The following is a 25,408-nucleotide window of genomic DNA, read 5'->3' on the forward strand; positions in this document are numbered from 1 at the left end:
TCACCAACATCACCAACATCACCAACATCACTATCACCAACATCACTATCACCAACATCACTATCACCAACATCACCAACATCACTATCACCATCATCACTATCACCAACATCACTATCACCAACATCACCATCATCACCAACATCACTATCACCATCATCACTATCACCAACATCACTATCACCAACATCACCAACATCACTATCACCAACATCACTATCACCAACATCACCATCATCACCAACATCACTATCACCAACATCACTATCACCAACATCACCAACATCACTATCACCAACATCACTATCACCAACATCACTATCACTAACATCACTATCATCACTATCACCAACATCACTATCACCAACATCACTATCACCAACATCACTATCACCATCATCACCAACATCACTATCACCAACATCACTATCACCAACATCACTATCACCATCATCACTATCACCAACATCACTATCACCAACATCACTATCACCAACATCACTATCATCACTATCACCAACATCACTATCACCAACATCACCAGCTTTTCTAGAATCAACTGGTAGCCCCCGAGCGGCTGTTGGATTGAGTGTGCAGTCAACCTTCTTTCCCTTCACAAATTTGCAATGCCTTGTATTGGGGGAACCAGGAGACTTATGTTGTTGAAGTGTAAAGAACAGACTGTTTTCAGCTCATGCTCTCTATCTGTGCCGCCAGTAGCCATCTCATTTCCTTCTTCTCCGAGCTCTCCATCTGAACTCTGCTGACGTTGCTCCTTTGTACTCCGGAACTGATTACATCAACAGCGCAGGTGACTGATGAGACCTCATCTTGTATCGGCACCCGGAACCTTTTGAAAACTGTGCACTTGCATAAAGAGTTGTAATTGTTTATTTCTCAGTTATTTTCCACAATACAGCTTCTCGCCCAATCTGTTTTTTATACCTTTGACAAACAGTTTTGTTGTGAGCTTATCTTTCAGAATCTCCCGATAATGTAATTAACGTATCTTTCAGAATCTCCCGATAATGTAACAGTGAAATGGATTGTATGTCTGTTTGTGGTGTTTGTTACATCAGTCTCTAACATTACTGAAGTGGCCAATCTTATTTCCTTGTTGAAATGTGTTGTAATTCATCTGTTTGTATGAAGCGCAGAAAGCAATTCAGCCCCTCTAGCTGGAGTGCTGTTCAGTTTGATTGATCTGTGATCTTACTTCATATTCCTGCCTTTGTCTCATTTGCCTCAATAACTTTGATTAATAAAATTGTCTCTCAAACTCAGTCTTAGCTTCAGTTATTGGTCTAGCATCAATTGGTCTTTGTGGAGGGGGAGTCCAAACTTCTACCAGGTTTTGTGAAAAGACCAATCTAGTTCACTAATGTCCCTCAGCAAAGCAAAGCTGCTATCCTTACCTGGTCTGGCCTATATGTGACTCCAGACCCACAGCAATGTGCTGGAATCTTAACAGCCCTCTGGAAATCAGGATTGGGCAATAAGTGTTGGCCTGGACAGCATGGCCCATATCCCAAGAACGAGTAAAACATCTGTGTGTACTTTCACTCCCAAAAGATCTGGGTCTAAGTTTTACACTCTTTCCTGATCCTGGATATCCTAACCAGGGAAAAATAATCTGACTCAATTTATCCCTGATGTGTTCCCTTTTAACACCTTGAAAACTTCGATCAAATCGCCACCTGAATTTCCAAGAAAGTTGTGTGAGCTTGCCTCGTATTTTAACACAACCTTTGCTCTCTGTTCGGTTATCAACAGGGTCAGTTTGATTATTCCCCATAGCTTTCCAAGATCGTTGAAATAAATGACCCACATCCAGAGAATAAATATTAAAGAAATAACCATTGGCAGGCACGATTCACATTATTTAAAGACACTGTGTTAAGTTGACACACAATGAACACACATGACCACCAAACCTTGTCAGGCATCACAGAAGTAACACGCAGCTAAACAGCAAGTTTTCAACAGGCAAGAGGCTGTTTTGGATAAAGATGATGCTCTTACCTGAAAATTCATGGACAGTGGTACAAGGAGAATAAAGAATCGAGCTTGTGACATGCCTCTGAAGTGCTGCTGAAATCATTGGTGCATCTGAGGGTGTCCTGCAATGCTCAGTGCTCACGTGGAGTGGCTGAGGGTTTAGAAGCTGTTAGCATCGCCACTGCAAGACAGGAACCACAGGGCAGTCAAACAACATCTATCTACAGTAAATGGCAGCAGCATGGATAAACTGCGCTGTTACACGCTGTTAGCAAAGAACTAATTTACACAGTAGGAGCAAATTACTACAGATGCTGGGATCTGTACTGAAAACAAAAAATGTTGGAAATCCCAGTTGGTCAGGCAGCATCATGGGGAGAGAGCAAGATAATGTTTCAACTTTATATAGCTACTCTCATGAAGAGTAGGTGACATTCGCTTACTAATTTTCAGCATACTGAAATACAATGTTAGCTAATTGCTTGCAAATTTACATTGTGCTGAAAAGTACAATGTTAGCAACATATTAATTTATAATGAACTGCAACACAATATTTGCAAAGTGCTAATTTATACCGTATTGCCAGTTCTGAAAGTACTAATTTGATGGATCAAATTTAGATAAATCTCTGGGTTTCTTTGATTGAGACTGGGCACTACATTTGAGTATCACATTTAAGACAAGGCTTGATAAATAAATGAGTGAAGGAGAGAAGTGGGGTGGGGGGGTAGGCATTAATTGTTGAATTACATTTTGGCTTAGAAGGAGGTCATTCAGCCCATCGATTCCAAACTGACTCGTTGGCCTTCCCTGAGATCAGCAGTGCAGAATACTAAGCTATCTTTCCTCAACTAACCACCTCATTTTTGATGAAAACTCACTTCTGAAAGATTCCTCCCAGGCTGGCTGAAACGTTTCCCTTGCTCTCAATTGCTGTTTGCAATGACAAATTCCCAATGTCCCAGCTCCATTTGAATTCTTAGCAGCTCACTGTAGGGAGGGTAGCTAGACTGCAGGGAAAGTGCAGAGGAGTGTAGAAATTGGCCGGAATGGTGGAGGGAATGAGGGGCTTCAGTTCCGCAGAGCGAGCAAAGAGGGCCAGAACTGTTCTCCTTTGAGTGAAGAACAGATAGAGGGATTTTATTGAAAGTGCTCAAAATCATAAAGTTCTTTGCTGGAATAAATAGAGAAAATTTGTTGCCAACGTGGGAGGAGAGTCGCTGATTTGTTAACATCGATTCGATGAGAGTGGTCGAAACGATCAGCAGCGCAATGAGGAGAGATGGTTTTACTCAAAGAGTATCTAGCGTATGAACAGTTAAAAAGAATAGGCCACTCGGCCCTATGAGCTTACTCTGCTATGCAGTAGGATCATGGCTGATCTGATTTTATGCTCAGTTCTCTCTTCTTGCAGACTCCCGATATTCCAAATACAAACAAGGAGCATGGATGGTGCTGCCTGGAAAGGTGATGGAAGCAAAGATCCAAGAACGACTTTCAGAAGGCAATTTCACATCCCATCTGCATATCCCTTCATTCCCATGGTCTTCCAAAATTTCTCTGCATCTGCCTTGAATATACTTCAGTGACTGGACATTCACAACTCTCTGGGCTAAAGAATTTCAAGGATTCACAATGTTGAGTGAGGACTTTTTCATCTGAGTCCAAATCAGCCAATTGCTTACCCTGATGTTCTGGGCTCCCCTGCCATCGGAAACTGCTGTACAGTATTGACCATTTCAAGTATCATAGACTTGCCAAGTTTGAGGGCATTTAAATGGTCATTGGATAAACAGATGGATAATAGTGGAATACTGTAGGTTAGACGGGCTTCACAGGTCTGCGCAACATCGAGGGCTGAAGGTCCTGTAACTGTGCTGTAGTGTTCTATGTTCTATCTCTATAATTGTGTACATTTCAATGTCATCACCTCCCATTCTTCTAAACTTACGGCATAGGCCTATTTGACTCAAATTTACATCATTGGCCAACCCGCTTATCTCTCAGGTTATCATAGAATCCCCATAGTGCAGAAAGAGGCCATTTGACCCATTGAGTATGCACTGGTCCCCTTCCAAAGAGCATCCAACCCAGACTCAGCCCCCTACCCTATCCCCATATCCTTTACTAACTTATTCAGCATGCATATCCCTGGACACAATGGGACAATTTAGCATTGCCAATCCACATACATCTTTGGACATTGGGAGGAAAGCAGAGCACTGGTGGAAACCCATGCAGACACAAGGAGAATGTGCAAACTCCACACAGACAGTCACCTGAGGCAGGAATTGAACTCAAGTCCCTGGCGCTGAGCCACCATGCTGTCTTCAATCTGATGAACCTTCACTGCTCTCCTTCCAAGCTATTCCAGGGGTAGCCTCACCAAAGCCCCATACAATAAAACTTCCTTACCCTTGCTCTCTAGTCCTCTTGCAATTAAATCTAACATGCCTCCTACTTTCTGTTCCCATACGTTCATCTCCTGTGATCCATGTACTAGGATGCCCAATTACCCCTAAATATCAATGTTCATTACAAGCTGTCATGGTCTAGGAGGACCACCCTCTCATTGGAGAGACACAAGTGGGCAAGGACAGTTCTCTTGGTAACCCAGCTGGTACAGAATTGGACCCATCCTGTTGCCAAAACACTGCATCAAATTAGCATTTGGCCAGCTGACCCTGGTAACGTTTACTAACCCCTCACTTATCAAAGCATCTACTCCTCCATTCTCCCTAGTTACAATCTCACACTCCCTGAGCTTATGGTGCATCAGTCACCAGCTTGTCCAAATGCCAAACACCAAACCAATTCCCATTCCTACCAGCCTCTTTGCTTGTCCAGGTCCCTTTAAGGCAGGGAGAGAGGGAGAGGGGGAGAGGGGGTGCTCATGGTTTAATCTGAAGGTCACCAAGTCTCAGGTGAGTGGAAAGGCTGAGAAGGAGAGGTAATGACTGCTGGTGCGGGAATTGAACCCATGCTGCTCGTGTCACTCTGCGTCACAAACCAGCCGTCCAGCTCCCTGAGCTAACTGACCCCCTTGCATCTTTGTTTGCTTTCCCCTGCGGCTTTAAAGAAAAACAACAAAATATACAGTGTCAGCGTTACTCTTGTAATTAAGGCACCATCAGGTTATAATCTGCTAGATTCCAAATTGCTGTGATGGTCAGTTGAGTGTTGTATCTGGCCTGCCAGCCCACTTTACTGCAGGCATGCTGTTTCATTATTCAGCCAGCTCACAATGAAAACACAACAAAGAGGAGATGGACACAGCCCTAAGGCCCAACTGCTCCTTCCTGGGAATTTCATGATCCACCACATGCACAAGAAACATGGGTTGAAATAGCAGAGCATGGAGTTGAAGGGTCTAGGCCCGAAACGTCAGCTTTTGTGCTCCTGAGATGCTGCTCAGCCTGCTGTGTTCATCCAGCTTTACACTTTATTATCTTGGCTTCTCCAGCATCTGCAGTTCCCATTATCTCAGAAACATGGGTCAGTTAGTTTCTGCTCTTATCCAAAACTCAAACTTCGCTCTGTGTCGCTGTTTGGTTTCTGGAATGCGTACACTTTCCTCCTGTGTTTATTTGTTGGAATTCCCTTCAGCTGTGCTTCAGGTCGAGTTTGTGCCTTCCATCAGAGCTGTCAGTTTTCTCAGGGAATGGCTCAGTGGCCGGTGGCACTTGCTCTTGGATCCCACTGTCATGTGACAGGAAAAAGTGAGACTGGGTTTACGAGGTGATTTGCTGATTTGGCATGAAGAGGATGGAAAACAAAGCCATCTGCTAAATCATGTTCTTACAGACTGACCCACAGGTTTGAAGCTAGTTCTATAGAGAGGTGGCATCGAGGCTAAAGGCTGTAAACAAAGCAAACAGGTGCGACAAAAAATGCAATACACAGAGAAATATATTTTAAAAATTTGCAGTGTGAAGGTTGTTCCAAAGCAGGCGTTTATCTTGTATCCCACTCTCTCTGAGCCTAACCTCAGGCCTACTTTCTCCTTCAGTTGCGGATTGATACAACTGAGTGGCTTGCCAGGGCATGTCAAACAAGCTGGGCTTTGCACTTCAAAGGCATTCTACAAGGACCGACGCAGCGGCAGCACATTGAAGAGTTCTGATGAGGTTAGAAAAATTATCCAGTCCTGATGGAACTACATTCTGCCTGGGCAATGACATCTGTCTCCCTAACAGGGAACGATCCCCATCTGTACTTCAGGAATAACAAATGCCCTGACGTTAGCGACCCAATTGAAATTGTGTTGGTTGGACGCAGGTGGATAGCACAGTGGGTAAACCTTTGAGTCCTTCAGTAGAGATAGACTAACAGGTCAACAGACCTTGCTCATCTTCGGCAGGACTGTAAGACTGTAACCTCACGTTAGAGGTTAGACAAATGTTAACAGCCATGGGGACAATGACAGAAGCAAATGATTGCCAAGAAATCTTGGAGAACGCATGAGGTTTGCAATAGAGGGTACTGGGTATACCCACATGCCAAAGGATGTAGGGTTGGATACAAGGTTTGTAACGTGTGGCATTGATCCCAAACTATTTGATGAAATAGGAAATTGTTCCTGACAATAGGTACATCTACAGGATGCAGCATTACATTGATCTACTTCTTACTGACCAACACAGCAGCGTCTCTTTTACACCATTTTAAATAAATCAATTTGATCAACAAAACCAAATTACAGTAGGCAGCAGTCTCTCAAAAACAGGAAGTCTCTCTTACACTATCAATCTCTCCTTGTAGGTGGTTCTAATATCTCACGAGACAACATTTTTCACCAATCTATCTTCACAAATATAACTAATGTACTATTAATGTACCAAAGCGTACATATAGCAAATGGGCTTTTGTGGCACAGTGGTAGGGTCCGTACCCCTGAGTCAGGAGATCCAGGTTTCAGTCCCACCTACCCCAAAGATGTGCCACAGCACCTCTGGACAGATTAATCAGGAAAATATCTGCAACATTTGACATTACCAACACGCGGAGTTTCTGAAACAAAAACAGAAATTGCAGGAAAAGTTCAGCAGGTCTGGCAGCCCCTGTGGAGAGAAATCAGAGTTAATGTTTCAGGTTAAGCGACCCTTCCTCAGAACTTCCAGCAATTCCTGCTTTTGTCTCTGATTTATAGCATTTGCAGTTTTCCTGATTTTTACTGCAGAGTTTCTGTCTAGAGGCAACGAAAAAATTGATGACCTTAAAAATGGGAAAAGGAAAGAGATGGGAAGCAAAAAACATAGTATAAGAGGAGCTATAAATAATTCCCGTCCAAATGACAGCATCAGAATTAATAACACACACAAATAAAGTAATAGAAGCGGGTTGAAAAATTTGACGAGGTTAAATATTACAAGAAAACAGACCTGCACAGCAGGGTAGAGTAGGGGATTGTTAACTAAATCCAATTCCCATAAACAAATCACTTGGGAGCTGCCAAGTGTTCTCTACACCAGCTTGCAGTAACACAATGCAGACATATGTGGATCAGTGTAACCGACTCCAAAGGTAAAATCGTCATCACAAGAAATTTTTAATTTTCACATTGACTGGCTAATCCTCGGTGTAGCTCAATGGGTTTCTTGAATGCTTCCAGGACGATCTTCTCAAACAAAATGTGTTAGTGCTGAGATGGGAGCAGGCCGCACTAGATTTGGTGATGTGTAACCAGCCTGAATGAATGAGTAACTGACAATAGGGGAGCATCTGGTAAACAGAGACCATGAGATGACAGAATTTGACGCGGAGTTCAAGAAGGAGAAGGATCACATGTGAACCAAGGTTATAAAGTTAAGTGAGGCTGACTTCCACAGAATGCAGCACAAGCTAAACAATGTTAAACTGCATTGAACTGCCAACAAGAAACCATCGCGGAAAACAGTGAGAGGTTTCTAACACAAATATATGCCTTTGAAGAGCAAAACCTTTACTTGTAACATCAGGCTATTATTGGAGATAAGAGGCAACATAAAATTAAAATGCCAAGGAAAGCTATGATGACGATTTTACCTTTGGAGTCGGTTACACTGATCCACATATGTCTGCATTGTGTTATTGCAAGCTGGTGTAGAGAACACTAGGGGAGAAGAAATATAGAACTAATTAGTGGGCTAATTACTAATTAGTAAAGGGAAAAGAAATATAGAGAAGCCCAATGGATACAAAAATAGCAGAGCTGTAAGGACAAAGCAAAGCAAGTGAATGATGCGAAGACTGGTGGTGGAATTTTAAATGTATTTTGAGAGTAAGAAAATGCCTCAGGGTAAGCAATCCTTTAAAATCAGGCACAGAGAGTGCAATAAACAAAAAGGTAACACTGGGAAGATTTAGCAATTCAGCAATCGCAGTTCTGTAGGTGGCAACAAATGTCGGCTTTGTCCCACATCCCAAGAAAGGCATTCATTAAAAGGTCCAAAAATTAGAAAGAATATTGGGACGTAGGATAAATACTGTTTTCTTGGCTCTGTCAGCTGGATCACATTGGCTAGAACTCTGAGTTCAGGTGGGAATAAAACACAAATCGCTGGAGGAACTCAGCAGGCCCAGCAGCAGCCGTGACGAGAAAACAGAGTTAACGTTTCAAATTCGGTGACCCTTCCTCAGAACCGATAGCAGCTAGGAAATGAAGGTGTTTCCGGTGACGATGGGGGTTCGGAGGGGATGAGGAATGAGCAGGTAACTGGAGAGGAAGCCCAGAGAGAAAGAGGCAGAAAAAGGCTAGCCTAGCAAAGGGATCGCTGAGAATAAACCAGGGAAAAGGAGAAACTAGATACGTGACTATAGAGGCGATGAGTAGGTGGTAATGGGTTATAGAGTGGTAGAGCTGTATAGCATGAAACAGACCCTCCCAGTCCAACTCAGCCATGCCAACCAGATATAAAAATTAATCTAGCCCTATTTGTTAGCATTTGGTCCATATCCCTCTAAACGTTTCCTATTCATGTACCCATCCAGATGCCTTTTAAATGCTGTAATTGTACCAGCCTCCACCACTTCCTCTGGCAGCTCATTCCATACACACGCAGCATTCTCTGCATGAAAAAGTTTCCCTTGCATCCCATTTAAATCTTTCCCTTCTCACCTTAAACCTACACCCTCTAGTTTTGGGCTACCTTGCCCTGTGAAAAAGATCTTGGTTATTTACCCTGTCCAGGCCCCTCATGATTATATAAACCTCTATTAGGTCACCCCTTGGCCTCTGACGCTCCAGGGAAAATAGCCCCGGCCTATTCAGTCTCTCCCTGTAGCTCAAACCCTCCAACCCTGGCAACGTACTTGTAAATCTTTTCTGAGCCCTTTCAAGTTTCACAACGTCCTCCCTAAAACAGGGAGACCATAATTAAATGCAGTATTTCAAAAGTGGCTGAACGAATGTCCTGTACAGATGTACTAGAACTGACACTGGCTGTACTGAAAGCCGATTATAGTGTGGGTGTGGAAGGGGATGTTCATGTGCTGAAATTGTTAAACTCAATGCTAAATCCTCGATATGCTGTGGTCCACATCAACAATGGCCATTCTTTGGATAACAATGAAGTGATCAATGGCAATTGATTAATGAGAAATAATTTTATCAATCCACATTGCACAACAATGGGGCATGCATTTACTTAACAGTAAGAAAGTCAATGCTAGCATTGTACCATGATTTGCCATTGTAAGTGATCTGGGATACCCAAATAATTAAAAAGGCTTCCAAACCCTCAGTAATTTGCAGCATTTGAATGAAGTTGATGAAAGCCAATAGTACGTTCTTCTGCAGACATGAAAAAAAGTAACAGGCACTGAACCGGAGGTGACTCTGATTCATACTCATCTTGGTGTGACATCACCTGCATCTTGCCTTATTCTAGAGCGATGATACTTCTGCAAATTGGAAAGAAGAGTTGGCAATTCATTGCAACCACTAGAGCTTCTTGAACCAGGGTATACGTTGAGGTTTCTGGCCCTGTGACTAGAATTGCCCCCATCAGGAAGTCCTGCAAGTGCCCTTCATCTCTCTTTCCACCCTCTCGATGTACCCTCCATTTAGATGGAAGCCTGATGTGGAAAATGACCTCAAGAGTCTACACCTGGAACAGACTGATCCTCACTTGCCAGATTCCACTCACTGGAAACTGAATCCTACAGAAAATTTGCAAAGTGTCAACTTTAGTGAGTTTCATGGAAGGTTTCTCTCTGTGGGGCCTTGACAGTTTCTCAAGCTACTTTCCCAAACTTACTGCATTACCTGTGCATCAGACCCCCAGAGTAACCTACTCTTCCTGTTCCTCAACTCACTGGAGATAGAAATTCTGTCCAACGCTAGGACCTGAGATAACACGGTGTGAATCTGGATGAACACAACAGGCCAGTAGCATCAGAGGAGCAGAAAGGCTGATGTTTCAAAATCTATCTATTTCAATCTACTCAGCCTCTCCCTGTAGCTCAAACCGTCCGGTCCCGGCAATATCCTTGTAAATCATTTCTGAACCCGTTCAGGTACAGCAACATCTTTCCTACAGCAGGGAGGCTAGAATTGCACGCAGTATTCCGAATGTGGCCGAACCAATGTCCTGTACAGCTGCAACATGACCCTCCCAACTCCTATACTCAATGCACTGACTGAAAAAGGGAAGCATACCAAACACCGCCTTCACCTGCCTACCTGAGAATCCACTTTCAAGAAGTTATGGGCCTGCACCAGGACCTCAATTCAACCTCTCTCTGTACACCAGGGGCAATGGGACCTCAATTCACCCTCACTCTGTACACCAGGGGCAATGGGACCTCAATTCACCCTCTCTCTGTGCACCAGAGGCAATGGGACCTCAATTCACCCTCTCTCTGTACACCAGGGGCAATGGGACCTCAATTCACCCTCTCTCTGTACACCAGGGGCAATGGGACCTCAATTCATCCTCTCTCTGTACACCAGGGGCAACGGGACCTCCATCACCCTCTCTCTGTACCCCTGGGGCAATGGGGTCTCAGTTCCCCCTGTCTTTACCCTGGGACAATGGGGTCTCAGTTCCCCCTGTCTTTACCCTGGGGCAATGGGGGCTCAGTTCCCCCTGACTTTCCCCAGGGCAATGGGGTCGCAGTTCCCCCTGTCTTTCCCCTGGGGCAATGGGGTCTCAGTTCCCCCTGTCTTTCCCCTGGGGCAATGGGGTCTCAGTTCCCCCGTCTTTCCCCAGGGCAATGGGGTCTCAGTTCACCCTGTCTTTCCCCTGGGGCAACGGGGTCTCAGTTCCCCCTGTCTTTCCCCTGGGACAATGGGGTCTCAGTTCCCCCTGTCTTTCCCCTGGGGCAATGGGGTCTTAGTACCCCCTGTCTTTCCCCTGGGGCAATGGGATCGCAGTTCCCACTGTCTTTCCCCTGGGGCAATGGGGTCTCAGTTCCCCCTGTCTTTCCCCAGGGCAATGGGATCGCAGTTCCCCCTGTCTTTCCCCTGGGGCAATGGGGTCTCAGTTCCCCTTGTCTTTCGCCGGGGCAATGGGGTCTCAGTTCCCCCTGTCTTTCCCCTGGGGCAATGGGGTCTCAGTTCCCCCTGTCTTTCCCTGGGGCAATGGGGTCTCAGTTCCCCCTGTCTTTCCCCTGGGGCAATGGGGTCTCAGTTCCCCCTGTCTTTCCCCTGGGGCAATGGGGTCTCAGTTCCCCCTGTCTTTCCCCAGGGCAATGGGGTCTCAGTTCCCCCTGTCCTTCCCCTGGGGCAATGGGGTCTCAGTTCCCCCTGTCTTTCCCCTGGGGCAATGGGGTCTCAGTTCCCCCTGTCTTTCCCCTGGGGCAATGGGGTCTCAGTTCCCCCTGTCTTTCCCTGGGGCAATGGGGTCTCAGTTCCCCCTGTCTTTCCCTGGGGCAATGGAGTCTCAGTTCCCCCTGTCTTTCCCCAGGGCAATGGGGTCTCAGTTCCCCCTGTCTTTCCCCAGGGCAATGGGATCGCAGTTCCCCCTGTCTTTCCCCTGGGGCAATGGGGTCTCAGTTCCCCTTGTCTTTCCCCGGGGCAATGGGGTCTCAGTTCCCCCTGTCTTTCCCCTGGGGCAATGGGGTCTCAGTTCCCCCTGTCTTTCCCTGGGGCAATGGGGTCTCAGTTCCCCCTGTCTTTCCCCAGGGCAATGGGGTCTCAGTTCCCCCTGTCTTTCCCCTGGGGCAATGGGGTCTCAGTTCCCCCTGTCTTTCCCCTGGGGCAATGGGGTCTCAGTTCCCCCTGTCCTTCCCCTGGGGCAATGGGGTCTCAGTTCCCCCTGTCTTTCCCCTGGGGCAATGGGGTCTCAGTTCCCCCTGTCTTTCCCTGGGGCAATGGGGTCTCAGTTCCCCCTGTCTTTCCCCTGGGGCAATGGGGTCTCAGTTCCCCCTGTCTTTCCCTGGGGCAATGGGGTCTCAGTTCCCCCTGTCTTTCCCCGGGGCAATGGAGTCTCAGTTCCCCCTGTCTTTCCCCTGGGGCAATGGGGTCTCAGTTCCCCCTGTCTTTCCCCAGGGCAATGGAGTCTCAGTTCCCCCTGTCTTTCCCCTGGGGCAATGGAGTCTCAGTTCCCCCTGTCTTTCCCCTGGGGCAATGGGGTCTCAGTTCCCCCTGTCTTTCCCCTGGGGCAATGGGGTCTCAGTTCCCCCTGTCTTTCCCCGGGGCAATGGGGTCTCAGTTCCCCGTGTCTTTCCCCAGGGCAATGGGGTCTCAGTTCCCCCTGTCTTTCCCCTGGGGCAATGGGGTCTCAGTTCCCCCTGTCTTTCCCCTGGGGCAACGGGGTCTCAGTTCCCCCTGTCTTTCCCTGGGGCAATGGGGTCTCAGTTCCCCCTGTCTTTCCCCTGGGGCAATAGGGTCTCAGTTCCCCCTGTCTTTCCCCTGGGGCAATGGGGTCTCAGTTCCCCCTGTCTTTCCCCTGGGGCAATGGGGTCTCCGTTCCCCCTGTCTTTCCCCAGGGCAATGGGGTCTCAGTTCCCCCTGTCTTTCCACTGGGGCAATGGGGTCTCAGTTCCCCCTGTCTTTCCCCTGGGGCAATGGGGTCTCAGTTCCCCCTGTCTTTCCCCAGGGCAATGGGGTCTCAGTTCCCCCTGTCTTTCCCCAGGGCAATGGGGTCTCAGTTCCCCCTGTCTTTCTCCAGGGCAATGGGGTCTCAGCTCCTCCTGTCTTTCCCCTGGGGCAATGGGGTCTCAGATCCCCCTGTCTTTCCCCAGGGCAATGGGGTCTCAGTTCCCCCCGTCTTTCCCCAGGGCAATGGGGTCTCAGTTCACCCTGTCTTTCCCCTGGGGCAACGGGGTCTCAGTTCCCCCTGTCTTTCCCCTGGGACAATGGGGTCTGAGTTCCCCCTGTCTTTCCCCTGGGGCAATGGGGTCTTAGTACCCCCTGTCTTTCCCCAGGGCAATGGGGTCTCAGTTCCCACTGTCTTTCCCCTGGGGCAATGGGGTCTCAGTTCCCCCTGTCTTTCCCCTGGGGCAATGGGGTCTCAGTTACCCCTGTCTTTCCCTGGGGCAATGGGGTCTCAGTTCCCCCTGTCTTTCCCCTGGGGCAATGGGGTCTCAGTTCCCCCTGTCTTTCCCCAGGGCAATGGGGTCTCAGTTCCCCCTGTCTTTCCCTGGGGCAATGGGGTCTCAGTTCCCCCTGTCTTTCCCCTGGGGCAATGGGGTTTCAGTTCCCCCTGTCTTTCCCCAGGGCAATGGGGTCTCAGTTCCCTGTGTCTTTCCCTGGGGCAATGGGGTCTCAGTTCCCCCTGTCTTTCCCCTGGGGCAATGGGGTCTCAGTTCCCCCTGTCTTTCCCCAGGGCAATGGGGTCTCAGTTCCCCCTGTCTTTCCCTGGGGCAATGGGGTCTCAGTTCCCCCTGTCTTTCCCTGGGGCAATGGGATCGCAGTTCCCCCTGTCTTTCCCCTGGGGCAATGGGGTCTCAGTTCCCCCTGTCTTTACCCTGGGGCAATGGGGTCTCAGTTCCCCCTGTCTTTCCCCTGGGGCAATGGGGTCTCAGTTCCCCCTGTCTTTACCCTGGGGCAATGGGGTCTCAGTACCGCCTGTCTTTCCCCTGGGGCAATGGGGTCTCAGTACCCCCTGTCTTTCCCCTGGGGCAATGGGGTCTCAGTTCCCCCTGTCTTTCCCCTGGGGCAATGGGGTCTCAGTTCCCCCTGTCTTTCCCTGGGGCAATGGGGTCTCAGTTCCCCCTGTCTTTCCCTGGGGCAATGGGGTCTCAGTTCCCCCTGTCTTTCCCCTGGGGCAATGGGATCGCAGTTCCCCCTGTCTTTCCCCTGGGGCAATGGGGTCTCAGTTCCCCCTGTCTTTCCCCTGGGGCAATGGGGTCTCAGTTCCCCCTGTCTTGATCGATGCAGCAATGCATGTCCCTACGGTTGTCACCCTGTAACAGCAGCAAAACCTCGGGAGAGTGTGGACTGAACTCTCAGTTCTCCAGGACAGAGTTCCAGATGCTGTAACTCTCCAGTCTGTTTACCTGACTGAGCTATTCTGGTCGGTTCCTGATCTTTTCCATAGATCTGACTGGGTCAAGTGGCAATTAATGGCTTTGCTAAGTTGTGTACATTACTGTCCGGCTTTTTAACAGTATGAAGTGCAGCTCTGGTTGCAAAGCAGCGAGCTTGTCAAATAAATCCATTTGTTTGTGTCACTTTGAAATCTCCTGCATAGAGAACATGAGCCAAGAGCAAGGCAGAGGGAGTGTTTGCCTGTGTTTCTGGGGTCAGGCAGGCAGGCTGTGATAAAGAGACACCACAGTGTGATGGATGGTGACCCATTCCATCTGAAACAGCCCCAGCCTTTTAAAGAAGAGGTGATCAGAGGACAGCGCAACGGGGCGTCTCCCTGTAGATCCCAGCCAGAATCCACCTCTGCTTTATATCTTGAGGAGGATGGTTCTGTAATTTAACACAGCCGATCAGAGTTAAGGAGTGGGGAAGAAGCTTGAAGCAACAAGCTTCTGTTGGGTGAACCCAAAGAACCCATTCACATTTTCCGCTGAGTCTGGTCAGACAGGGTATCACACCTTTATGGTGCCAGGTGGAATTTGAACCCTGTCCTTCCTAGCTCAGAGGTTGGGACACTCACTGAAGAAAAGATTGTCGGAGGGGTGAGGGTGGGGGGAGACGGGGTGCCAAGGAAGAACTGAGTCACACCAAACTAGAACAGAAATTGCTGACAAAGCTCAGCCGATCTGGCATTGTCTGTAGAGAGAAGTTGGAGTTAATGCTTCAGGTCAAGCGACCCTTCCTCAGAACTGATGGTCGCTGGGAAAATGTCGGTGTTTATGCAGAAGATGGGGAGGGGGGGAAGGGGGTGGTGAGTACACAATAGGTGTGGATAGAGCCCAAAGAGAGAGAGGAACAGTCGGACAGACAAATTAATGGATAACCATTGGGCTGGGAGGGTGAATAGCTGTTAATAGCGACTGTTAGTGGTTAACACTGGAAAGGGACAAACTCAGCTGTTGAAGATTTCAGGTGAACAAGTTGGGACAGAGTCACCGTCAGGATCTGCACAGTGACAAATGGAAACAGAGAGACAGACAGAAGCTAGGTGCAGAAATAGGCTCCCTGCTGCTCCTCTATCTCAATATCTCATTCCCACTTTCTCCGCATCCCCTCCAATGCCTTTAAAATCTCAAAGTTGATTTTTTCTTGAAAGCATTTAATGACTTGGCCCCCACAGCCTTCTCTGGTCAAGAGTTCCACAAGTCAAGAGACAGACATATGGCCATCCATTATACAATCCCTGTGATTGTATCTTTCAGCTAATATACTCAGTCAGAGCTCCTTTGTCACCAATCTATCATTGAATTATAGACTGGTTACAACATGGAAGGTGGCCCTTTGGCCCATTGTACCCATGTTAGCTCCCTGTGAGGGTATCGAAGCTAATGCCACTCACACCTTTTATCACTGCAACAATTTTCCTCTCAGATAATGATCCAATTTCCTTTTGAAACCGTTGGTTGAACCTACCACCACCAGTCTCTGTGGTGTACACTAGTCCTTTTTTTGGGCTCTGTCCTATTGTTTACTCCCTAACCCCCAACCTCCCTATTTTCTGCATATAAACTGACGTTTTCCCAGCCACCAACAGTTCTGAGGAAGGGTCACCAGACCCAAAATGTTAACTCTGTTTTCTCCTCCACAGATGCTGCCAGACCTGCTGAGCTTTTCCAGCAACTTCTGTTTTTGTTCCACCAGTCTCAAGCTGTACATTCCAGATTCCAAACACTCATTGTGTAAAAGACTTTTTTCTTATGTTTTACTTCTTTTGCCACTTACAAACACACACACAAACACACTCACGCACACACATACACACGCGCGCGTACACACACAAACACACACAAACACAAAGACACACTCACAACACATGCAATCTTATATATTTGCCTCTTGTTTCAGCATTTAACTTTATATTTCGCTTCAAATAGCTAAATTACCAGCATTCAACAAAACTGCTTACTTACTCTAAACATAGTCTTTCCTTTCTACTCCTTAAAATGACAAAATCTCATGGTTGTGAGCTACCTCCTCTTGGGAGAAATCCCATTTACAAACTGAACTTGTTCATTATGGATTTGGAGATCCTGTCTCTGTTTGCTGCTGCTCCGATGCTAGGAGGGGAATCACAGTTAGCAATATTCCATCCGGATTAGAGAAGAAGCTCCCCATTTCTTTATGGAGAAAATAAAGACATAAATGCAGCACCATTGGGAGAAGTACGATTGCACAGGAATTATATTTAACCATAAATAAAGGAATCATGAAACTAAATAGCAATGACAAATTAATTCTGGCACAAATCCAGGTCTATTTTGCAATTGTGTTGGCAACGAAGGATATCAGTTTTGCCTCAGACTTTCAATTTATAATCTATTAATGTGTCACCAAAAAAAAACAATAGAAACATATTTTGAAATTGAGAATTATTCAAAAAGTAATCTGTTATGCAATGTGGGGCTCAAAGCCACAACACTGGAGTGAAATGCCCCATTATTTCTCCAGTGAACTAATAGGAGTGATGAATACTGAATTTCCAAGGTGTTCACTGATTCTGCGCACTCCACAGCTGAATAAGTGAGGCCTCTACTCACAATTATGTTGCTGAAGGGGTTAATATTCATATTATATTAGCCATACCCACTCTCCTAATGTTACACACACAGTCTGTGGATAGTCATGAGGAGTTTGATCGCAGCTTTCAAAGGGAGCAGATGTATCTTACACTCAGTACTTTAGAGATAACATGCTCAAGTAGTTTATCAGTTAACTGAACTGAACTGAATTAGATATGGTTTGTTGTCACATGTAATGCCACGAGCACAGGGAGAACTTTACAAGTCACAATGTATGATACCATCTTAGTACAAAGGCACAGGATCATGGTGCAGTGCAAGAAAACTAAAGAAAACAAAGTTAAAATGTTAAACATTACGGTCATTCTTACTTAAAAATAGAAACACAAACAAACACAGTTAATAATTCAACGCAATACTCCATGAGCACCTGGCCATGTTGGGTTTGCAGCCTCACAAGGGCTCAACTGCCCCCAACTTTGGGCTGAAACGCACCCCCACCCTCACCACTTTTGACCAGTGCCACCTACTCCACACCTGATGCCACCTACTGCCGGTCTCACTGCTAACACCCAGTGCCACCTACTCCCGGTCTCACCGCTAACACCCAGTGCCACCTACTCCCGGCCTCACCGCTAACACCCAGTGCCACCTACTCCCGGTCTCACTGCTAACACCCAGTGCCACCTACTCCCGGTCTCACCGCTAACACCCAGTGCCACCTACTCCCGGTCTCACTGTTAACACCTGGTACCACCTACTCCCGGCCTCACTGCTAACACCCGGTACCACGTACTCCCGGTCTCACTGCTAACACCCGGTGCCACCTACTCCCGGTCTCACTGTCAACACCCGGTACCACCTACTCCCGGCCTCACTGCTAACACCTGGTGCCACCGACTTCTGCTCTCACTGCTAATACCCAGTGCCACCTACTCCTGGTCTCACTGTCAACACCCGGTGCCACCTACTCCCGGCCTCACCGCTAACACCCGGTGCCACCTACTCCCGGTCTCACTGTCAACACCCGGTACCACCTACTCCCGGTCTCACTGCTAACACCCGGTGCCACCTACTCCTGGTCTCACTGTCAACACCCGGTGCCACCTACTCCCGGCCTCACTGCTAACACCCGGTGCCACCTACTCCCGGTCTCACTGCTAACACCCAGTGCCACCTACTCCCGGCCTCACTGCTAACACTCGGTGCCACCTACTCCCGGTCTCACTGCTAACACCCAGTGCCACCTACTCCCGGCCTCACTGCTAACACTCGGTGCCACCTACTCCCGGTCTCACTGCTAACACCCGGTGCCACCTACTCCCGGTCTCACTGTCAACACCCGGTACCACCTACTCCCGGTCTCACTGCTAACACCCAGTGCCACCTACTCCCGGCCTCACTGCTAACACTCGGTGCCACCTACTCCCGGTCTCACTGCTAACACCCGGTGCCACCTACTCCCGGTCTCACTGCTAACACCCGGTGCCACCTACTCCCGGTCTCACTGTCAACACCCGGTACCACCTACTCCCGGCCTCACTGCTAACACCCGGTGCCACCGACTCCTGCTCTCACTGCTAATACCCAGTGCCACCTACTCCCGGTCTCACTGTCAACACCCGGTACCACCTACTCCCGGCCTCACTGCTAACACCCGGTGCCACCGACTCCTGCTCTCACTGCTAATACCCAGTGCCACCTACTCCTGGTCTCACTGTCAACACCCGGTGCCACCTACTCCCGGCCTCACTGCTAACACCCGGTGCCACCTACTCCCGGTCTCACCGCTAACACCCGGTGCCACCTACTCCCGGCCTCACTGCTAACACCCGGTGCCACCTACTCCCGGTCTCACCGCTAACACCCGGTGCCACCTACTCCCGGTCTCACTGCTAACACCCGGTGCCACCTACTCCCGGCCTCACTGCTAACACTCGGTGCCACCTACTCCCGGTCTCACTGCTAACACCCAGTGCCAGCTACTCCCGGTCTCACTGCTAACACCCAGTGCCACCTACTCCCAGCCTCACTGCTAACACTCGGTGCCACCTACTCCCGGCCTCACTGCTAACACTCGGTGCCACCTACTCCCGGCCTCACCGCTAACACCTGGTACCACCTACTCCCGGTCTCACTGCTAACACCCAGTGCCACCTACTCCCGGTCTCACTGCTAACACTCGGTGCCACCTACTCCCGGTCTCACTGCTAACACCCAGTGCCACCTACTCCCGGCCTCACTGCTAACACCCGGTACCACCTACTCCCGGTCTCACTGTCAACACCTGGTGCTGCCTCCCCAGGAACAACTAATTTTACCATGTAGTCAGGAGGTAAAAAGGAATTTCTTTCAACCCTGACTGTTGTCACTCCATTAACCTGGTTTAAGTTGCTGTGTTAAACTGGCCCAGGACAAAAACAGTCTCAAAGTGAGGGAAACTACACGTATCCTGGCAGCGAGAGAGCTGATACAACTGTCCCTGGCACTCAGCCTCTTGGCATCAGGAGTTGCACTGCTCGAACTGAGCCTCTCTCAGTACCTCTGCTGGCTTCAGATGGGCAGCTGACTCACATAAAGTCAACACTGATACCTCGTTCCAAATCCTTTAATGATAAAGGCCCTTGGGCCGCTGTATCCATTTTGATTACATTACCAGGCATTCACAGCTTCACTATGATATAGGATTTGAGGAGTGGTTGAGGATTCTGGGCCTGTACTCGGAGTTTGGAGGATGAGGGGGAATCTGATTGAAACTTACGAATACTGAAAGGCCTGAATAGATTGGAGTCGGAAAAGGTGTTTAGGCCTGTAGGAGGGACTAGGATCGAAGGGCCCAGACTCAGGGTGAAGGGACAACTCTTTCGAACTGAGATGAGGAGGAATTTCTTCAGCCAGAGGGTGGTTAATCTGTGGAACTCATTGCTCCCGAGGCCAAGTCATTGAACATATCTCAGGCAGAGATAGATAGCTTCTTGATTCGTGAGGGGATTGAGGGTCACAGGGAGAAGGCAGGGGAATGGATTTGAGAAGCATATCAGCCATGACCGAATGGAGAAGCAGATTCATTAAGCAGAATGGCCTAATCCTGCTCCAATATCTTACAGGATTTTCACCTTTAGAAGCAATCTGCTTCATTAGCACCATGTCCATCCCGACCTTCAGTGGCAGCAGTGCAAACCAATGACAAGATGCTCTGCAGAAATTCGCCCAATGTTTCTCAAACTGCATATTCCAAACCCATGAGCACCTTCATCTGGAAGGACAAGGGCAGCTGGGAGAGGAACACCATCCCTGCAAACTGCCAGCCACATCATTCACCATCCTAATTTGGAAATATATCACCGTTCCTTCACTGTTGCAGGATCAAAATCCTGGAATCCCCTTCCCAATGGCATTGTGGGTCTAGCTACATCGAATGGTTGAAGTAGGCAGCTCAACACCACTTGTCAAGGGGCAACAGCAGACAGGCAATAAAACGCTGGTCTATGCAGCGATGTTCCACGTCCCATTCAGAAATGAGAGCCAAGATTGTCTTCCAGTTACAATGACATTCAAAGCCATGTCTTAGCCTTGACCTGGTGAGTCAAGTGTTGAGAGAAGCAAACTGAATCAAATACAAGGCATAGAGCTGGATGAGCACAGCAGGCCAAGCAGCATCTTAGGAGCAGGAAAACTGATGTTTCGGGCCTAGAAGGGTCTAGGCCCGAAACGTCAGCTCTCCTGCTCCTAAGATGCTGCTTGGCCTGCTGTGCTCATCCAGCTCCACACCTTGTTATCTCGGATTCTCCAGCATCTGCAGTTCCTACTATCTCTGAGTCAAATACAAATTGTCCCAAGGAATTCTTCTGAAGTATAATGGAAGTTATGTTTTTTTTTAACCCAGTGTTTGTGAATGTGCTGCCTGCAAGGGTGGTGACTCGAGGTTCAGTAGTATCTTCCTCTGAGTATTCCTGATTCCCAACGCTCCACGATTAGTTACTGCGCCTTCAGCTGCCTGCGACCCTAAACCTCTCTGTTACCTACCTCATTCTCATCTCTTTTCAGCCTATAGTTTTGACCAGGGTTTGCTTACCCTTAGTGGTTGGGTCTGAAATTGTGTTTGCTAATTCTCCAGTCACGTATACCTGACAATTTTAAACATACTTTATCATTTGAAATGGTGCATCACATCCCTGAAGTTGTAAAGGTTTATAATGTGTGAAAAAAATCTCACTCTAGACCTCAGAGCTCCTTTCAATAAAATAAACCTGACGATGCTTTATTTAATGCGATTATCCAAATTACACAGGCTGATTCTTGCAAACTGCTGTTAATGGTAATGTTGTTGACGTTTACATCTATACTACAATGGATATACCCATTCTCCTGTTGTCACATACAGTCTGCGAGTAAGACATGAGGAGTTCTACTCCAGTTTTCAGAGGGAACAGAATGTATCTTTACAAGCTCCCTAAGGTCCTATGTATGACCAAATGCAGTTGTACTTATTGCAATCAGGAAACTTTAAGTTAAATAAGCAACATTATCTAAGAATCTCAGTAGCTTTCACACCAAACAAATGCCAGGCTATGGCCATCAACAGCCTAACTCCTACCCATTAACACTTAATGGTGTTACCATCACTGAATCCCCCACTATCAACGTTATCCGCTATCATTGACCAGAAACTCACTTGGGCTCACCACATAAACACTTTGCCTACAAGAGCTTGTCACAGGCTGGGAATACTGTGGTGAGTAACTCACCTCCTGACTCCCCAAAGCCTGTCCACCATCTACAAGGCACAAGTCAGGAGTGTGATGGAATAATCCCCACTTGCCTGGATGGGGGCAGCCCCAACAACGCTCAAGAAGCTTCACACCATCCAGGACAAAGCAGCCTATTTGATTGGCACCACATTCACAAGCATCCACTCCCTCCACCACCGATGCTCAGTCGCAGCAGTGTGTACTCTCTACAAAGATAGTAGGAACTGCAGATGCTGGAGAATCCGAGATAACAAAGTGTGAAGCTGGATGAACACAGCAGGCCAAGCAGCATCTCAGGAGCACAAAAGCTGACGTTTCGGGCCTAGACCCTTCATCAGAAAAGGGGGAGGGGAAGAGGGTTCTGAAATAAATAGGGACAGAGGGGGAGGCGGATCAAAGATGGATAGAGGAGAACTTCGGTGGAGAGGCTCCACACTTTGTTATCTCAGATTCTCCAGCATCTGCAGTTCCCATAATCTCTGTGCTATCTACAAGAAATTCACCAAAGATCCTCAGGCAGCACCTTCCGAACCCACAACAACTTCCGTCTAGAAGGACAAGGGCAGCAGATACATGGGAATACCACCCCCTGCAAGTGCCCCTCCTGAGCTGTCACTGTCACTGGGTCAAAATCCTAGAATTCCCTCCTTAAGGGCACTGTAGGTCAACTCACAGCAAGTGGGCTGCAGGGGTTCAAGGGCAACTAGGGACGGGCAATAAACATTGTCCAGCCTGTGAAACCCACATCCCACAAACGCTATACTCTACGGTGGCGTACCCGGTACCACCCACCACAAGTTAGGCCCAAGACAATGCGCAGGGAAAGGTGGATTAATAGCAGTGAGCTCGTTCATACAGACCTTAGCCAGTACCTGACAGTGTTAGAGGTGGTAAACACCAGGGGGGAAATATCTAGGGGAAATACCACATGGCGGCAGCAGTTTAGATCTGGTCGCCTTTGCAGGAGAAAAGAAAAAGAAAATCAAGTGATAAGGAACAAATGATTTACCACTGTAAGAACATTAGCAACTTAAGAAACCAGAAGTAGTCAGAAGTTAAATGTGATAATTGAAAGAAAGAGACAGTGGCAGGCACTGAAACAGAACAAAAATTGCAAGCTCAGTACTGCAAAGGCAAAACTTCATTCAGAAGCTGGTAAGAAGCACCGGGTCAGGATAAGAGATGAAAACACAGAGAAACCTGAAAAACGAGGAAGCCTTTGCGAAGGAGGCTACTGTGGGGAGTAACTGAAGGCTCGAGGGGGTAAAGTTAGAAATCTCTGTTAGAAAAGTAAATAACTTCATGAAAAAATGGGGCAGAAACCAGAGAGAGGGAGTTCTCACCTTTCACAACGAACATCGGCATCCTGGGCATTAGGCTCCACATATCACAACCCAGGGACAGTGAAAAGATCAGGAAAGAAACTAAAACCAAGCTAAAGAATCGGCAAGTCCTCAGCATGTACTTAGGCTGAAAATATACAAATGTAACGAAATTTAGTCAAAGAGTCCAGCAGAGAAGATATTAAAGATTTAGAACGACCTGGCCGCTAATTAAGCCATGATTTGGTGGGTACATTAAAAAATGATGCAGAATTTTATTTAAAACATGTGCATAGAAAAATGTTTTAGAAAATGAAAGACTAGAAAATATCCATAATAGCCCGGAGGAGGGAAAATTACATCCTAGATGGCAAACTGCAGAAGAAGCCAAGTTTTTGATCATTAACACAGCGGGAAAACTATTGATAAGAATACCCAGTGAGCAGTACAGAGATATACTATTAGAAAATACAGAATGAATATGTTTGAAGCCTGCAAATTTATTCAGAACAGCCAGAACTACAACTTATAGCTTTATTGAAGAAATCAAGAGGATGTTACAGAAATTTAGAGTTGGGCAAATAAAGCAATTACAGCAACATCACCGTGATACAGAGAGTAGTAAAATAAGTTTTATGAATACAAGCTAAAGAACAAGAGAGTTAAGGCAATATTTAAAAAATGTAGATTTAAAATACCTACACAATAATAAGATTAAGCAGCGCATCAAAAAGAAATGGGAAAAAAGATATAGAATACTTCCTAATAGATTCAAGAAAGGCCAACCAGAGCATAAAATTAGACTTTAAAGAGGTCATAAGGTACAGCATTGCCTCAAAATGAAACACTAAGTTGCATACAGTTAGAGTTTAAGGAAAAAAGTTTATAGCTGTAATAAAGAACAAAGAACAAAGAAAATTACAGCAAAGGAACAGGCCCTTCGGCCCTCCAAGCCTGCGCCTATCGAGATCCTCTGTCTAAACCTGTCATCTATTTTCTACGGTTCTGTATCCCTTTGCTCCCTGCCCATCCACGTACCTGTCCAGATACATCTTAAAAGACACTATCGTGTCTGCGTCTACCACCTCCGCTGGCAACGCGTTCCAGGCACCCACCACCGTCTCCGTAAAGAGCTTTCCACGCATACCTCCCCTACACTTTCCTCCTCTCACTTTGAATGTCTCTACTCAGTACCTAAGGATTGTAGCTAGGTAGTCTGTGCCTAAGATGTTGTTGTGAATTGGTGACATTGTTACACTGTAACTGATCTTATACCTGATGAAGCTGCACCTAGGTACCTTTGTACCTAAGATGGTGCGTAGATGTTGACATTTCATTCTACTCATTTGAGTACATTTAACAATAAAGCTAATTCATTCATTTAAGAAGGGGGTTACACATGCAAAAGCTCAACATAAAGTGTTACGTCCGTTAGAAAAAATAACCATGATATTTCTAAACAAATTTGTGCTCCAATGAGACTTCAGTTACATGGCTGAAGTGAGAAAATCTATTAAGCAGTCAACCAAACACAGAGGATGGAGGAAGATGGGAACCATTGATCCAGGACCTGGCTAAGAAGCACAAACTGCCTGGTCTATGCAAACAAAACACCACAGAAAACAGACTACCTCGTCCAATCAGAGAGTAATTGCTTCATCCTGAAATCTAGGATACCAGAAGGAAGAAAGTGTTTGCTTCTGTAAGATCAAGTTGCCTTCCAAGAAGAAAATTCAGGAGGTTAAGGATCCTTTAGATAAGGTAGGTTAATGTCTGCAAAGAACAATGGTGTACACATAGGATAACCAGGAAGTAAAAGGTCCTGCAGCAAAGAAATGATCCACAGATCAGAATCAGGATCAACACTCCTCAGGCAAGAGATCTTCCTTTCTTCCAAGAGTGCATTGAGAAAAAAAATATGAACCATCCAGACCACATGCATTTATAAAGTCAGGGACACGGGGGATGTTGGGACCTTGGTAAACGTGAGGTACTTGTGATTATATAATGGGTTAATTATGAGGGGAGAGGCTTGAGGGCACTTGCATTATAAGGTGAAGGTTCTGAAGGGGTTAACATTTATGTTCCATTAGCCCTGCCTGTTCTAGTAATGTACAGACAGACTATGGGCGGGCACAAGGCATTCTCCTCTTGCTTTCAGAGGGACCAGATGCTTTAGTATCAGTCCCTAAGCTCCAAGTTATTTTAATCACCATCACACAAACCTGCTTATTCAAGAGCATTGGCTCTTCTACAGACACTTCATGGTGTGGCATCCTCTATCACTACACGGTAGAAAGGCT

General features: G+C 47.1%; 1 protein-coding gene across 2 annotated transcripts in view; it reads right to left on the bottom strand.

Annotated features, from left to right (window-relative positions):
• The window catches only part of gcgra (glucagon receptor a), a 185,897-nt gene that overhangs the window by 125,124 nt on the left and 35,365 nt on the right, over nucleotides 1-25,408 (bottom strand). The window contains exons 1-2 of one of the 2 annotated variants that reach the window (XM_059653642.1): nucleotides 3,354-3,409; nucleotides 2,023-2,179 (exon numbers count right to left, since the gene is read on the bottom strand). In XM_059653642.1, coding sequence (XP_059509625.1) covers nucleotides 2,023-2,076 — 54 coding nt within the window. In that variant the 5' untranslated portion in view covers nucleotides 2,077-2,179; nucleotides 3,354-3,409. Of the gene's footprint in view, nucleotides 1-2,022; nucleotides 2,180-3,353; nucleotides 3,410-25,408 lie in introns of those variants that run through there. The other variant, XM_059653641.1, reaches the window with a different exon arrangement.

Source organism: Stegostoma tigrinum, chromosome 22 (genome assembly GCF_030684315.1).
Source record: "Stegostoma tigrinum isolate sSteTig4 chromosome 22, sSteTig4.hap1, whole genome shotgun sequence".
In the NCBI taxonomy this organism is placed as follows: Eukaryota; Metazoa; Chordata; class Chondrichthyes; order Orectolobiformes; family Stegostomatidae; genus Stegostoma; species Stegostoma tigrinum.